Consider the following 14704-nt stretch of genomic DNA (forward strand, 5'->3'; position numbering starts at 1 on the left):
GAATTCTGACTTTATATCACGCAATTGCGACTTTATATCTCAGAATTCTGACTTTATATCACGCAATTGCGACTTTATATCTCAGAATTCTGACTTTATATCACGCAATTGCGACTTTATATCTCAGAATTCTGACTATATCACGCAATTGCGAGTTTATATCTCAGAATTCTGACTTTATATCACGCAATTGCGACTTTATATCTCAGAATTCTGACTTTATATCACGCAATTGCGACTTTATATCTCAGAATTCTGACTATATCACGCAATTGCGAGTTTATATCTCAGAATTCTGACTTTATATCACGCAATTGCGACTTTATATCTCAGAATTCTGACTTTATAACTCGCAATTGCGAGTTTATATCTCAGAATTCTGACTTTATATCACGCAATTGCGACTTTATATCTCAGAATTCTGACTTTATAACTCGCAATTGCGACTTTATATCTCAGAATTCTGACTTTATAACTCGCAATTGCGACTTTATATCTCAGAATTCTGACTTTATATCACGCAATTGCGACTTTATATCTCAGAATTCTGACTTTATATCACGCAATTGCGACTTTATATCTCAGAATTCTGACTTTATATCACGCAATTGCGACTTTATATCTCAGAATTCTGACTTTATATCACGCAATTGCGAGTTTATATCTCAGAATTCTGACTTTATATCACGCAATTGCGACTTTATATCTCAGAATTCTGACTTTATATCACGCAATTGCGACTTTATATCTCAGAATTCTGACTATATCACGCAATTGCGAGTTTATATCTCAGAATTCTGACTTTATAACACGGAATTGCGACTTTATATCTCAGAATTCTGACTTTATATCACGCAATTGCGAGTTTATATCTCAGAATTCTGACTTTATATCACGCAATTGCGAGTTTATATCTCAGAATTCTGACTATATCACGCAATTGCGAGTTTATATCTCAGAATTCTGACTTTATATCACGCAATTGCGAGTTTATATCTCAGAATTCTGACTTTATAACTCGCAATTGCGAGTTTATACCTCAGAATTCTGACTTTATAACTCGCAATTGCGAGTTTATATCTCAGAATTCTGACTTTATAACTCGCAATTGCGAGTTTATACCTCAGAATTCTGACTTTATAACTCGCAATTGCGAGTTTATATCTCAGAATTCTGACTTTATAACTCGCAATTGTGAGATATAAACTCGCAATTGCGAGATAAAAAGTCAGAATGCTGAGATAAAAAGTCGCAATTACTCTTTTTTTTTTTTTTTTTTAGTGGCGGAAACGGGCTTCCATAGATATCAGTAAGCGTGAATATGTGCATATTTTAAAACAAAACCGTATTTGCAAATACTTTAAATTGATTAGGCCTATTTTACAATTTTTACTTTTATTTAATTTCCATTTAATCCTTAATCCTTTTAATACTTAATAATTATTTAATTCCTTTTTCTCATTAAAACCAAAGATGTTCATCATATAATTATCAAGAGCAGGGACACGTTTATGTATTTTGTTTTGTGATTTCATTGGAAAGAACAGAGTCTCCGGCCGCAACAGCGTTAGCGATAGATTGAAGCGCTCGTCCGTGTGAAGACTGCGCAGTGTGCACGAGCGCCAAGAGCACACTGTTGAGCCACTGATAACAGCGGCAACGAGCACTCAACATGATTTCAAAAACAATACAACCTAGCGACAGATCGCCTATTTTTTAACACAAACGAATGAATTGCTAATCAACTAGGCTAGAGATGTTTCTTTTGTATTGATATACATCCGTGCCGCGAGATGTTTCAAAAAGTGGTGGAGACAATATCGACCCTGGCAAAAAGTGGTGGGGACATGTCCCACCCGCAAATTACGAGATGGTCCTCACTGCAGAACACAAGATCTAGATCCAACTCCTCCCACTTTACATATGCCTTAACCTAACCGACTCCGCCCCCTGGATCTCGAGTGTTCTGCAGTGAGGGGCTACTGCAAATTACGCCTATGGTTTAACAGCATTAACAGCAAGCAAAAGAAGGTTTCAAATGAACAATGCATTTTAAACACTTACATTATGTTCTTGCTCCGTCCAATAAATGCACGTTCTTGAATTAATTTTATCTGCTCATATGACCCATTTTAGTATGCGCCGGCGGCTAAATGACACTTTAAAATCAATCAGAGCTATAAATGTATATATTAATATTTACAAGTAATTTAGGCAATAACACCCCGTAATTCGCACCTTAGCACGCAAATTTATCTGCCCGTTTTGACTTGTGTGATTGTCAGCCTCTGCTTTTTCGCTACACACTGAAGCCCCGTTCACACCGCCAGCGACAAAGCGACAGGATCCCATTCATTTCAATGGAGCGCTGGCGACTTCCGGCGACAAGAGCGACAGTGACCGTTGGCGACAGAATGTAGGCGTGTCAAGCGACGAGAGACACGCGACAAAAGTTCAGATATTTCAACTTTATGCAAATCAGGAGCGAATTTCGCGAGCGACAACCAATAGGAGTGAAGGCTCTCTGGAGCCCTAGTAAATTGTCTTTATACTGCTTTATAATTCATCCTCAGTCCATCTGACATCTCATTGCCATATCTCAGTCCATCTGACATGAACTCTAATTCTTTTCAAGCATCGCTAGCCGGAATGACGTCATCTGCGGCCCCCGTTGATGTAAGTGAAAAAGGATTGTCTGTTGTGTGTTTGGTGTAATGACACGATAATGCACTGAGGCCATGAGGTGTCTTCATTTTTAACCTGTGCTTTGGGGACAGAAACCAATTTCAGTAAATGGAAATATAATTTAATATTAATATTTAATTTATTTACAATATTTTTGCAATAAGTATAATGCAATATTTTGTTATTTTCTGTTGATTCAGTGTGATAAGCTTTTATATTTTCTAATTTAATCAACTGGTTTACCTGTAGAATCTCCTGAAATTGACTGATGAAGCTGAACGCTTACCAACAGTTAAACGGATTCCACTCAGCCTGTACGGGACGACAGGTATGGCCACAGCTCGATTTAAAAATTAGAACTCTGCTCTGATTGCCAAAAATAGTAAACTAGTAAAATAGTACTAGTGGATCACCAGTTGAAGAACACTGAACACCCAAAGGCTTTGTTCACATTAGTGACTGTTGTGTATTGGGAGAAAGTATGCTCCATTATGTTTTCAGGTAGTGGTATAATTTGAATCATGAGTTGTCAGTTTATACAGTGACACTGAACCCATATAGCATATAGAGCTTGTTGATCTACGTTATTGACAGTATTCTTTACATTCTTTACAGTTTACAGAATCTTACTAAAACACAATATTATATAGTTTATAGTTTTTTTTATTTTTAATAATGATATTTTCTTTTTTTTTTAACAGAAGGTATAATACAATAGAAAGTTGTTTTGTTGCTGTATATGCTCTTACATTTTACAACAGGTTTTTCTTCAGGATCTCAGGACATTGTACATCAATATAAGCTGTCAATCATACAGAAGTATGAGAGTGAGTGGAGCTTCCTGTCTGGAGAAAAAGAGTCATTGTCTGCCCTCTATACTGAACCACTGATCATTCAGAAAAATGAAAATGGAAGCTTCGAGAACATCAGTGTGGATGGGCTCTTTCAGTCACATGGTTCAATGACTGTTATTCTCCAAGGCGGCTCTGGCAGTGGCAAATCCTTCATAGCACAGAAGATCATGTTGGACTGGGCATATCTTGGCAATAATGTTCATTTTGATTCTGATTCTGATTCTGTTTCTGATTCTGTTTCTGATTCTGATTCTGATTATGATTTTGATTTTGAACCGTGTTTGTCTGGACATTTTGAACTGTTTTCTTCTACGCATTTTACTGTAGTTTTCTATCTGAGATGTGAAGAGCTGATGCATATTTCTGAGAAGATTAACTTAATTGAGCTCTTGAGTTACAGCTGCAGTTTAACATCAGATCAGATCTTACAGATGTTACAGCAGTTACCAGAGGAAATGCTTTTCATCATTGATGGATTTGATGAGCTGAAACTCACACAGGACATTTATGAAATGTCAGCACACACTCGTCCGCTTCAAAAAGCCCCACCAGAGGTCATTCTTTGTGGCCTAATGAGGAAATACATCATCCCTGAGTCCAATCTGCTGGTTACCACCAGAACTGAGAACACTGTGAACAAGCTGCTGAAAGGTCGACAGTGTTTCACTGAGATCATGTTCACTGAGATCATGGGCTTTTCTGTGAGTCAGGTGGAGAAGTACTTCCAGAAGTTCATCAGGAAAGAGTATGACTGCGTGAGAGCAAATGAAACCCTCTTCACTGCCTGTTCCATTCCTGTTATCTGCTTGATCATCAGTGAGATGTTCAGAGTTGGTGCAAATGTAACAAGTGGACTGGAAACCACCACCTCCATCTACGTTGACTTTGTGTCCACTCTACTGGAGCATCACTGCCAGGGTTTGAGTCAGTCCGTCCCAACCCTGCTGAGGAGTCTGGGTCAGCTGGCAGAGAGAGGGATGCTGGAACACCAAGTCTTGTTTAATGAGAAAGGTGTGAATGAAACCATTTCAGACCTTACTGGCAGTCCATTCATGTGCAAGTTCCTCCTAAAGAGAATAATCCATCAGGAGACAATGTTCCGTTTCATGCATCTCAGCTTTCAGGAGTTCTTTACCGCTCTGTACTATGTCCTTCTGGATGAAGAAGAGTCCCAGAGGAAAGTGAGAGAGCTGCTTCACACTGTAGAGAGAGGATGGGCTTTGTCCTGTTGGTCTGATAGAGACTTTTCAGTGGCAGATGTAGAAGTTAGACATGCAAAGCTTCTGCAGCCTGTGATTCTGTTCCTCTGTGGTCTCTGTAAGAAAGAATGGATCCCCTCATTCTTTGAAAAGCACAACATGGCAGTACCTATCAACACAGAATCCCAGATTAAGGAATGGTTCAATCAGTGCTCACAGAGATATCAAAATGAACACATGCTGTTCATTCTCCATTGTCTCTATGAGCTCCATGAAAAGAGCTTTGTTGGGAAAATCTTGGAAGGTTTGATTTTGATAGATCTGTCTAATATTCCACTGAAAATGACAGACTGTTGGGTGTTGAAGTACTGTTTACAGTGCTGTGAACACATCAGAAACCTGAAACTCCACGTAACATCTGAAAATCTGGAGATGCTTCAACCTGAACTGTACTGTTGTAAAGAGCTGTGGTGAGTGAAATCTAGACTTTGTGCCTTTTCTGACACATCAACACATGACATTACCACAATTATTAATACTTATATATTTGTATTTACGGCAAATGACGATGCATTCACTTATCTTGGAGCTTTAACTGTAAATTTAAAAATAAAGTTTCAATACTTATGCAATATTACATAAGCAAGAGCTGTAGTACTGAATATGAGCTCAGCTGTGATTCAGCCTTGAGGGTAATCTGATATTCAGTACTACAGCAGTCATTATCATGTGATATTGAATTGATTTCAACTCCCATTTTTTCCACACACTGCATACTGCACAGTCACTAAGAATGACTTTTCTGAACCATACCAGAGTGAGAGAAAATGCAGTCAATACTAATCTAAAACTTAAAAAATAAGCAAGCAAAATTTCACATCTCTGTTTAAAACTGCTCCCATACTTTAGTCTGAAACACTGAAAACACACAAGCCCAGAATTGACTGTTTGTTTAATGACGATCAAATCTGATATACTGTATTTTTTTACTTTCAAAGGTTGATAATGGATCACATTTCAGACAAGGTTGTTGGTTTGATCTCAGCTGCTGGTAAAGGAAAGATTCTGAGTAAACTCAAGTAATGTATAATTAATTTTAGAATAAAATTGTACTCATTGCCATATTCAGTTATTCAGTATATTCAATATTTTTTTTTTTATGTAATATCTAATAATGAAATGCACTCATTAAGTACTTTAACTTAATTTTAATTTCCAGTATAAAGCAGACTGAAAATCATGAAAGTGGATTTTGCCCAGAGATCACTGTGTCAGTCAGAGATGAAGACATCATGTATGAAACTCTATCACGTGTCACGTACAAATTTGCAGTCTTATTCTAACACCTGATGCTTATAAGTCTATATGTTTATATCTGTGCATGCTTCAGGCTGTATTTTAGCAAATCAGTGTTCAGAGAATCATCATTAACTTTAACCTGTCCAAGCTCAGTGGTTTCCACCATCAACTGGGTGAAATCACACAACAAGCGAACACAGTTGCACAGTTATCAAAATTTGTAAGTGAAAACTTTATTCTTTCTTTTTTCACATATACTCCCTTAAGAATTGCTGCCATTTGCCATCTAAAATATAAATAAATTATTAGTACACCCAGAAATGATTATTTACTCATCCTTGTGTTGTTCCAAACCTATAAGACTTTCTTTCCAAACACAAATTTATGTTTCAAAGGTAAACAAAAGTCTAATGGGTTTGCAGCAAAATGAGGGTGAGTAAATGACAGAATTTCCATTTATTGAGTGAACTGTCCTTTTAAGGAGCTTACATCATGATCAGTTGGTAGATTTATTAGGTGTTTATTAGAGAAAATCAGTGAATTTCTTTTTTTATTTTTATACTTAAAAAAATAAAAACATGTATATCTTTAAGCTTTGTGCCTGAGAACCAGCATGTCATATTTACTACTTCATGTGGGTTTTGTGTTGTTTAGGGATCATGAGGAAAATGAACTTGACAGAAACCTGAGGATACAGAGTCTGTTGATGTTCCTGAAATCACTGTCTGGTTTGAAGAAAGTCTGTCTGCAGGTTTCATATCAGACTGCCACATTGGACCCTGAAATCCTGTCCCTCATTCAGGCCTGTCCCAGCCTGATTGAACTTGAACTCAGGTAACAGCAATATCTGAGCATTTACATAGATTTTATGTAGTTTTCTTATTACTATAATGAAAATTACAAAAATATCTTATAAAATATCTTATCTAATATAATTTGTTTTCCACTTGATTGCTCATACTAATTATCATAACTTTAGGTTTTCCCCAGCAGCCATTGAGCACAGTCCACAATAAACCAGAAGTGCTTATAGTTTTAGAATTAATGTAGCTAATTTTTAAAATCTTTTTCAGGATAATTGACATGGATAGTTTAATGTTGGAGGAGTCCCTGAAGGAATCATTGAAGCAGATTGGTTGGACTCTGACTGTGTAAGAGTTATTTATTAGTCATTTCTTTAGCTCTTTCTTTTAGTTCATTATGAAGATTATATTCTGTAGACATCCAGAAAATAATAATTTTGCAGTCATCATGAGTGCTGAATGTTATTTTCATTAGCTGGAGAAATTCAGTTTGGATTAATCCAGATGGGAAGAAATTCACAGAGGAAGAGCTGAAGAAAGAAAAGAGCAGAAGTAAGTGAATAGATTTATTTGAATAATCTAGACTCCTACCAAGCTGGATCTGTGCCATCATTACCACATTATACCCCATGTTCCAGAATAAACCAAATAATCTAGAGAACTGACAACAGTCAAAAACATTTGATAGTAAAGTGTTCACTGTTGTTTACATTAGATGTTTTCTTTAGTAGATTTTATTTGAGTCTGGCTGCTCTTATTAATATTGTATTTCTAATAAAGTTATTGGCCAAGTAACTCAGTTTTATTTACCTTGATTTATTTAATTTTAATTCATTTTATTTAACAAATCTATTTATTTAACAATTTTTGGACATATATAGTGTATACAGGTGCTGGTCATATAATTAGAATATCATCAAAAAGTTGATTTATTTCACTAATTCCATTCAAAAAGTGAAACTTGTATATTATATTCATTCATTACACACAGACTGATATATTTCAAATGTTTATTTCTTTTAATTTTGATGATTATAACTGACAACTAAGGAAAATCCCAAATTCAGTATCTCAGAAAATTAGAATATTTTGAAAAGGTTCAATATTGAAGACACCTGGTGCCACACTCTAATCAGCTAATTAACTGAAAACACCTGCAAAGGCCTTTAAATGGTCTCTCAGTCTAGTTCTGTAGGCTACACAATCATGGGGAAGACTGCTGACTTGACAGTTGTCCAAAAGACGACCATTGACACCTTGCACAAGGAGGGCAAGACACAAAAGGTCATTGCAAAAGAGGCTGGCTGTTTACAGAGCTCTGTGTCCAAGCACATTAATAGAGAGGTGAATGGAAGGAAAAGATGTGGTAGAAAAAAGTGTACAAGCAATAGGGATAACCACACCCTGGAGAGGATTGTGAAACAAAACCCATTCAAAAATGTGGGGGAGATTCACAAAGAGTGGACTGCAGCTGGAGTCAGTGCTTCAAGAACCACTACGCACAGACGTATGTAAGACATGGGTTTTAGCTGTCGCATTCCTTGTGTCAAGCCACTCTTGAACAACAGACTGCGTCAGAAGTGTCTCGCCTGGGCTAAAGACAAAAAGGACTGGAATGCTGCTGAGTGGTCCAAAGTTATGTTCTCTGATGAAAGTAAATTTTGCATTTCCTTTGGAAATCAGGGTCCCAGAGTCTGGAGGAAGAGAGGAGAGGCACACAATCCACGTTGCTTGAGGTCCAGTGTAAAGTTTCCACAGTCAGTGATGTTTGGGGTGCCATGTCATCTGCTGGTGGTGGTCCACTGTGTTTTCTGAGGTCCAAGGTACCAGGAAGTTTTAGAGCACTTCATGCTTCCTGCTGCTGACCAACTTTATGGAGATGCAGATTTCATTTTCCAACAGGACTTGGCACCTGTACACAGTGCCAAAGCTACCAGTACCTGGTTTAAGGACCATGGTATCCCTGTTCTTAATTGGCCAGCAAACTCGCCTGACCATAACCCCATAGAAAATCTAGGGGGTATTGTAAAGAGGAAGATGCGATATGCCAGACCCAACAATGCAGAAGAGCTGAAGGCCACTATCAGAGCAACCTGGGCTCTTATAACACCTGAGCAGTGCCACAGACTGATCGACTCCATGCCACGCCGCATTGCTGCAGTAATTCAGGCAAAAGGAGCCCCAACTAAGTATTGAGTGCTGTACATGCTCATACTTTTCATGTTCATACTTTTCAGTTGGCCAAGATTTCTAAAAATCCTTTCTTTGTATTGGTCTTAAGTAATATTCTAATTTCTGAGATACTGAATTTGGGATTTTCCTTAGTTGTCAGTTATAATCATCAAAATTAAAAGAAATAAACATTTGAAATATATCAGTCTGTGTGTAATGAATGAATATAATATACAAGTTTCACTTTTTGAATGGAATTAGTGAAATAAATCAACTTTTTGATGATATTGTAATTATATGACCAGCACCTGTATATCAGCTTAGTGACTGTGTTTGAAATTTAATTCACATCTTTATTTCTCTCTCTGTAGTGCAGTTCCAAAGTCCAAAGAAGATCTGATTTTCTTTGCTTATAAATGTTTTATTTAACATATGGTCTACTTATAAATGTCTGCATCTGAATATATATATATATATATATATATATATATATATATATATATATATATATATATATATATATATATATATATATAGCCTACTTTTAGTGTGTGCAAAAAGTTTTTGAATAACCCCATTCATTTCAAGTGTTTGAATTGTGTTTTGTCTGACAGAAGGAGAGAGTTCAGATTCTGGGTCTTGCTTATCATTAAAAACTGAATCATCTTCAGCACAATCAGTGAGTAGCAGCTGTCATGTTATAACAATTATATATATTTTTTTGTCTGTGATATTTCTGTGCGATGAATTACTGTGAATCTGGAGATGGTTTTGAAGCTATAAAACATTCCACTAAAAACGGTGGTATATTGCATAATGACAATATTTTGTAATCACATTACATAACCCATGTGACCTGGAGTATTTGGCTGTTAGGAATGTCGACCAAATTGACTACGCCACCCCTGCGCGCTCATAAATATTAATTTACTTTGCAGCTGCACACAACTACCCTCTAGCCTACAATTTTGGCACATTCTCTGTTTTAATTAACTGACCAATCTAGCGAATCTGCTTGACGCACTGGGCAGCCAGAGCGAATGTACAATACATTGCAGTAAAGCGCAAAGTATAGAGAAGTGTAGGAAATGTAGGTTATCACTGGCGTATGATATGTCAAATATACAGAATGTATATAATAGGCTACATGCTATTTTTTCCTTAAAGTCATAACTTTTGTTTTAGGCAATATTCTGAGTTTATTTCATTAATATTGAGTATTAATGGATGTCACACAACTAAACTTCCCATGCAAATCAGAACCGTTGTGCGACTGACTTCTAGCGTACAGAGCAGTGTTTTGTTCCTGAATGAATCGGAGTCTTTGAACAAATCAGTTGACCGAGTGATTCAATGGCCCAATAGATTGTAGAGATCCACTTGATATTTATTTCTGAATGAATCAGTGTTTTGAACGAATCGGTTGAATAAATGACTCATTCATTAACACAATGACTTGCTGCCACCTACTGGCGACATTAATTTCATAATCCAAATATCGTTTCATTTTGTCATTCATTGAATATTTCTGTTTTCAAAATGTTGTTTAAAACATTAATCTCATTACATTATGCAATTGTAATTGCTACTCATTTACTGCCCTCTCTGAGCAACATTATCTAACATCTCATTAAATAGATCTACAAGCGACTTCAGATGCTGCTTCTTTGCCAGCTCTGCAAGCCTTTGGTTGATACTGACTTAATTGGTAACAACCTATAGCGTCATATTATTCTAAGAACTTCACTTTAAAGATGGCATACCTACAAATTTAATAAGATTAGGGGGGAAAAAATCCCCTGAAAATCAATTGCCCTTATGGTAAAGTTAATTTCTGACACCAACAGATGGCAATAAATAGGCTATAAAAATACTCTTCATCTCTTTATTGTTAGTGCTATTTCAGGATTTTGATATCTTATAACTGAGAGAGCACTACAATGGCCATTTAACACTATATTTATTTAACATTACCCCTAAAATTTAATTCGGCTGAGTTTTTATTTTTTATTTTTTACTTTTTTTAAGTGTGATAGCCTATTTCAAATTGGCATCTCAAACGAGTTCACCTCCGTCATCAAATCATGACGTCCAATTCCCATTACAATAAAGTCCATCTCTGAACTAATAGCACCACTTTGAGAAACTAACAACATGTAATATCTTTTCTTATCTGTCATATTTCAAATTCATCCCATGCCCAAAACTACTGATTTAGGCTTTACTTCAATGTATTGTAGCCTACATCCGCTCAGCTATAGCAGCTTTGCCACATTTTTATAGTTGGTCAGTTAAATAAAACAGGCAGTGGGCCAAAGTTGTAGGTTAGTGGGTAGTTTATTTGCAGCTGCAAAGTAAACTAATATTTATGAGAAAGAGATGAACTATAGTTGCAATAAATGTGTTAAGAATCCGTACAGCTGTAGAGCGAGGGACTTTTATTCTGTTGAACGGAACCGATGAACAACTGATGACGACATGGTTTGATTTCTGGTTGACCAATCAGCGGAAAGAGGCGTTTCATTCCCGCCCACACGTAGAGATCGAATATTCAACAAAGTCCCTTTAAGACAAGTCATTTCACTCGGCGGCCATCTTTGAAACGCCTCTCGGGCATCCTGGGCATCATGCACCTCCTATCTCTTTGAATGGGGAAACATAAAATTCTCCAAAGCTGTTCACCAATGAAATCTGACAACAACTGTCTCATAATTGTTTTCCCAAACGCTCAAATCATGACAAAAAACAAAACAAAACTGTGTTTAGGCTGGATCAAGCTAATGCGCATGCGCAGACCTAAATGCGCGTCTCTTGTGCCTCATTTCGGAGGCGCGCGTCTGACTGTTTCTATAGAAACCGGTGCTTCTAACGGCCGCTACAGTGACGCGATGACTTTACAGGTCGGCGATTGGCTCTTATTTTGAAGGCGGGACTTATTCCGCCATATTGAGCGTTACACTTTCTCCCATTCAAAACAATACGAGTGACATGTCTTGTGTTATTCTATAGTCTTTGATATTCAAGCTGATTATTCGTTTCCAATCCCAGAATGAAAAAACGAAAAATCTAGCCAATTTTTTGTTTTTTCGTTTTCTTTTTAAAAATGAAAAACGAAAAAAAGTGCGGTTTTCTCGTTTTTCTGATTCCAATATTAAATCAAAAAACGAATGAACAGAAGATACCCTGATTTTTCCCTTATGCAAGATTATTATTTTATTAAAAATAGTATAAATGATATACAACTTGTTTTTTTTAATATGTAAAAATGCTAAATTTAATTTCTGGTGTTTTTGCATCATCACAGACGCTAAAAGCGCCCTCTAGTGCCTTTTCCTCTGTGCGCCAATAGAATGTCTCGCATCAAAACGCCTAAAAAGAAGACATTGATTAATTTTCATTCTAATTCGTTAAATTATTATGTTTTTACAATTATATTTTAACGTAAGAGCCATTTCTAAACCTTATCTCTTGTTTAGCGCTCCAACACATATCGAGTTTCCGCTTGTATAGCTAGTCTCGATCCTGTCCCTTTGCTTTTATATGAATAAAGGCCAAAACGATATCTAAATTACTGACTTTTTTTGTCTGGCTGTTAGATGTTTTATATTGTTTTATATCAAGAATTTTAGGGTTAGGATTTGCTTTATATGCTGTTGTACACTGATGTCCTGCTGTTCAAATTGAAAATACCCCAACATATGTCATGATGACAAAATTATACCCCAATATGTAATTTTCATGAAGACAAAATTCCCATGCCTCAGTGGAGGTTTAACATGAAATGTTTCTCAATTCTTCATTGAAAGCAATGCATTACGGCCGCGTCGCTGGGACATTAACGCTTTACGTGGCTTAATCCTACTAAAACAACAACCAGTAAAACTAATTTCTCGCACATTTTCTTGCAATCAACAGCATCTAAGACAACAGCAGCGTAAACAAAGTGGAAATACAATATTTTTATGTTTAGCGTTTTTAACGGTTTTCTTAAGCGAGCTGCCTTCATATTCGGCCTGACCTGCTTGTCTAAAGCTTTATTGGTCTTTTAATATCACTGTCTTAATGCATTAAACATTTTCTTCATAACGGTAGCTATTTTATTTTCTAGGACAATGCTTAACGTGTTGGCTAATTAATTGCGTTCATAGTGTGGGCTCATCTACTTGTCTGTAGCCTACATATGCTTTATTTATAAGGTGTGTAGCCTACTGAATTTGCACTTCCAATATCACTGTCTTAGTGATATTGCCTAGCCTACAGCCAGCATTTTTCACGTTAAGCGCTTAGAATGTCCCCCTTCACTGGGCACGTTTGCCACCAGTATAGCATTCTCTTGGACATGCGGCAGTATCTGACCCCTCGTGAGTGAGAATGGGTTGACTTTTTTTGACGGGATCAAGAGGGGAGCAATCTCGCCAGTCACCATGTTGGGACAGGTTCTGCAATGCCTGTTTCAGTTTTAAAATCAAGTCATTATCATGGTTCAGAATCATAGCTCTCGAAAGTGTGGGAGAAACAATCATCACAACAATCATCATATAACATGGTATAAAAGAAAACAATAATGAATATGATACCCAAGATAAAGCAAATCAAACTTGAATCATAAACTGGATAACACACCACATGGGAGGAAACACAACACACACACACACACAAAAAGCCAAAATGAATTAAAAACATTCAAACCATACGTGAAACACACTAACCAAATCACACAAACGAAAAATAAGACCTCCCAAACAGTGGTACACCAATCAATAAAACAAGATAGAGTGTGCTCATAGTCCTATTGGGGGCTTTAAATTTGCATTATTGTAACATAATACGATAGCCTCCACTACCTAGTGAGAAAGGCGTTGACGGGAGATAGGTCCACTTTTTTTGAAAATAGGCTCATTTTCCAACTCCCCTAGAGTTAAACTGTTGAGTTTTACCGTTTTCGAATCCATTCAGCCGATCTCCGGGTCTGGCGGTACCACTTTTAGCATAGCTTAGCATAGTTCATTGAATCTGATTAGACCGTTAGCATCTCGTTAAAAAATGACCAAAGAGTTTCAATATTTTTCCTATTTAAAACTTGACTCTTCTGTAGTTACATCGTGTACTAAGACCGACGGAAAATGAAAAGTTGTGATTTTTCTAGGCCGATATGGCTAGGAACTATACTCTCATTCCGGCGTAATAATCAAGGAACTTTGCTGCCGTACCAGCAGGCGCAGCAGGCGCAATGATATTACGCAGCGCCTGTGACCCCCTGCTTGCACAGGGAGCGTTCCTTGCAACCATGGAGACATTTGTGAGAGACGCTGCGTAATATCATTGTGGCTGCTGCACCCATGGTACGGCAGCAAAGTTCCTTGATCATTACGCCGGAATGACAGTATGGTTCCTAGTCATATCGGCCTAGAAAATCGCAACTTTTAATTTTCCGTCGGTCTTAGTACACGATGTAACTACAGAAGAGTCAAGTTTTAAATAGGAAAAATATCGAAACTCTTTGGTCATTTTTGTGCGAGATGCTAACGGTCTAATCAGATTCAATGAACTATGCTAAGCTATGCTAAAATTGGTACCGCCAGACCCGGAGATCGGCTGAATGGATTCGAAAACGGTAAAACTCAACTGTTTAACTCTAGGGGAGTTGGAAAATGAGCCTATTTTCAAAAAAAGTGGAGTGTTCCTTTAACTG

The 14704-nt window shown here is 36.9% G+C and overlaps 1 protein-coding gene across 30 annotated transcripts in view; it reads left to right on the top strand.

Annotated features, from left to right (window-relative positions):
• The window catches only part of LOC127495712 (NACHT, LRR and PYD domains-containing protein 1 homolog), a 158867-nt gene that overhangs the window by 33950 nt on the left and 110213 nt on the right, over nucleotides 1-14704 (top strand). For 2 of the 30 annotated variants that reach the window (XM_051862835.1, XM_051862867.1), the window contains exons 1-10: nucleotides 1261-2676; nucleotides 2935-3013; nucleotides 3447-5208; nucleotides 5737-5817; nucleotides 5958-6032; nucleotides 6129-6257; nucleotides 6692-6871; nucleotides 7111-7188; nucleotides 7316-7392; nucleotides 9627-9691. The exons of 15 other annotated variants lie outside the window; for them this stretch is intronic. In XM_051862835.1, the coding sequence (XP_051718795.1) occupies nucleotides 2614-2676; nucleotides 2935-3013; nucleotides 3447-5208; nucleotides 5737-5817; nucleotides 5958-6032; nucleotides 6129-6257; nucleotides 6692-6871; nucleotides 7111-7188; nucleotides 7316-7392; nucleotides 9627-9691 (2589 nt within the window). In that variant the 5' untranslated portion in view covers nucleotides 1261-2613. Of the gene's footprint in view, nucleotides 1-1256; nucleotides 2677-2934; nucleotides 3014-3446; nucleotides 5209-5736; nucleotides 5818-5841; nucleotides 6033-6128; nucleotides 6258-6691; nucleotides 6872-7110; nucleotides 7189-7315; nucleotides 7393-9626; nucleotides 9692-14704 lie in introns of those variants that run through there. 13 more of the 30 variants (XM_051862857.1, XM_051862846.1, XM_051862824.1 and 10 more) reach the window with 11 other exon arrangements.

The sequence above is a fragment of the Ctenopharyngodon idella genome, chromosome 2, assembly GCF_019924925.1.
Source record: "Ctenopharyngodon idella isolate HZGC_01 chromosome 2, HZGC01, whole genome shotgun sequence".
Taxonomy (NCBI): domain Eukaryota; kingdom Metazoa; phylum Chordata; class Actinopteri; order Cypriniformes; family Xenocyprididae; genus Ctenopharyngodon; species Ctenopharyngodon idella.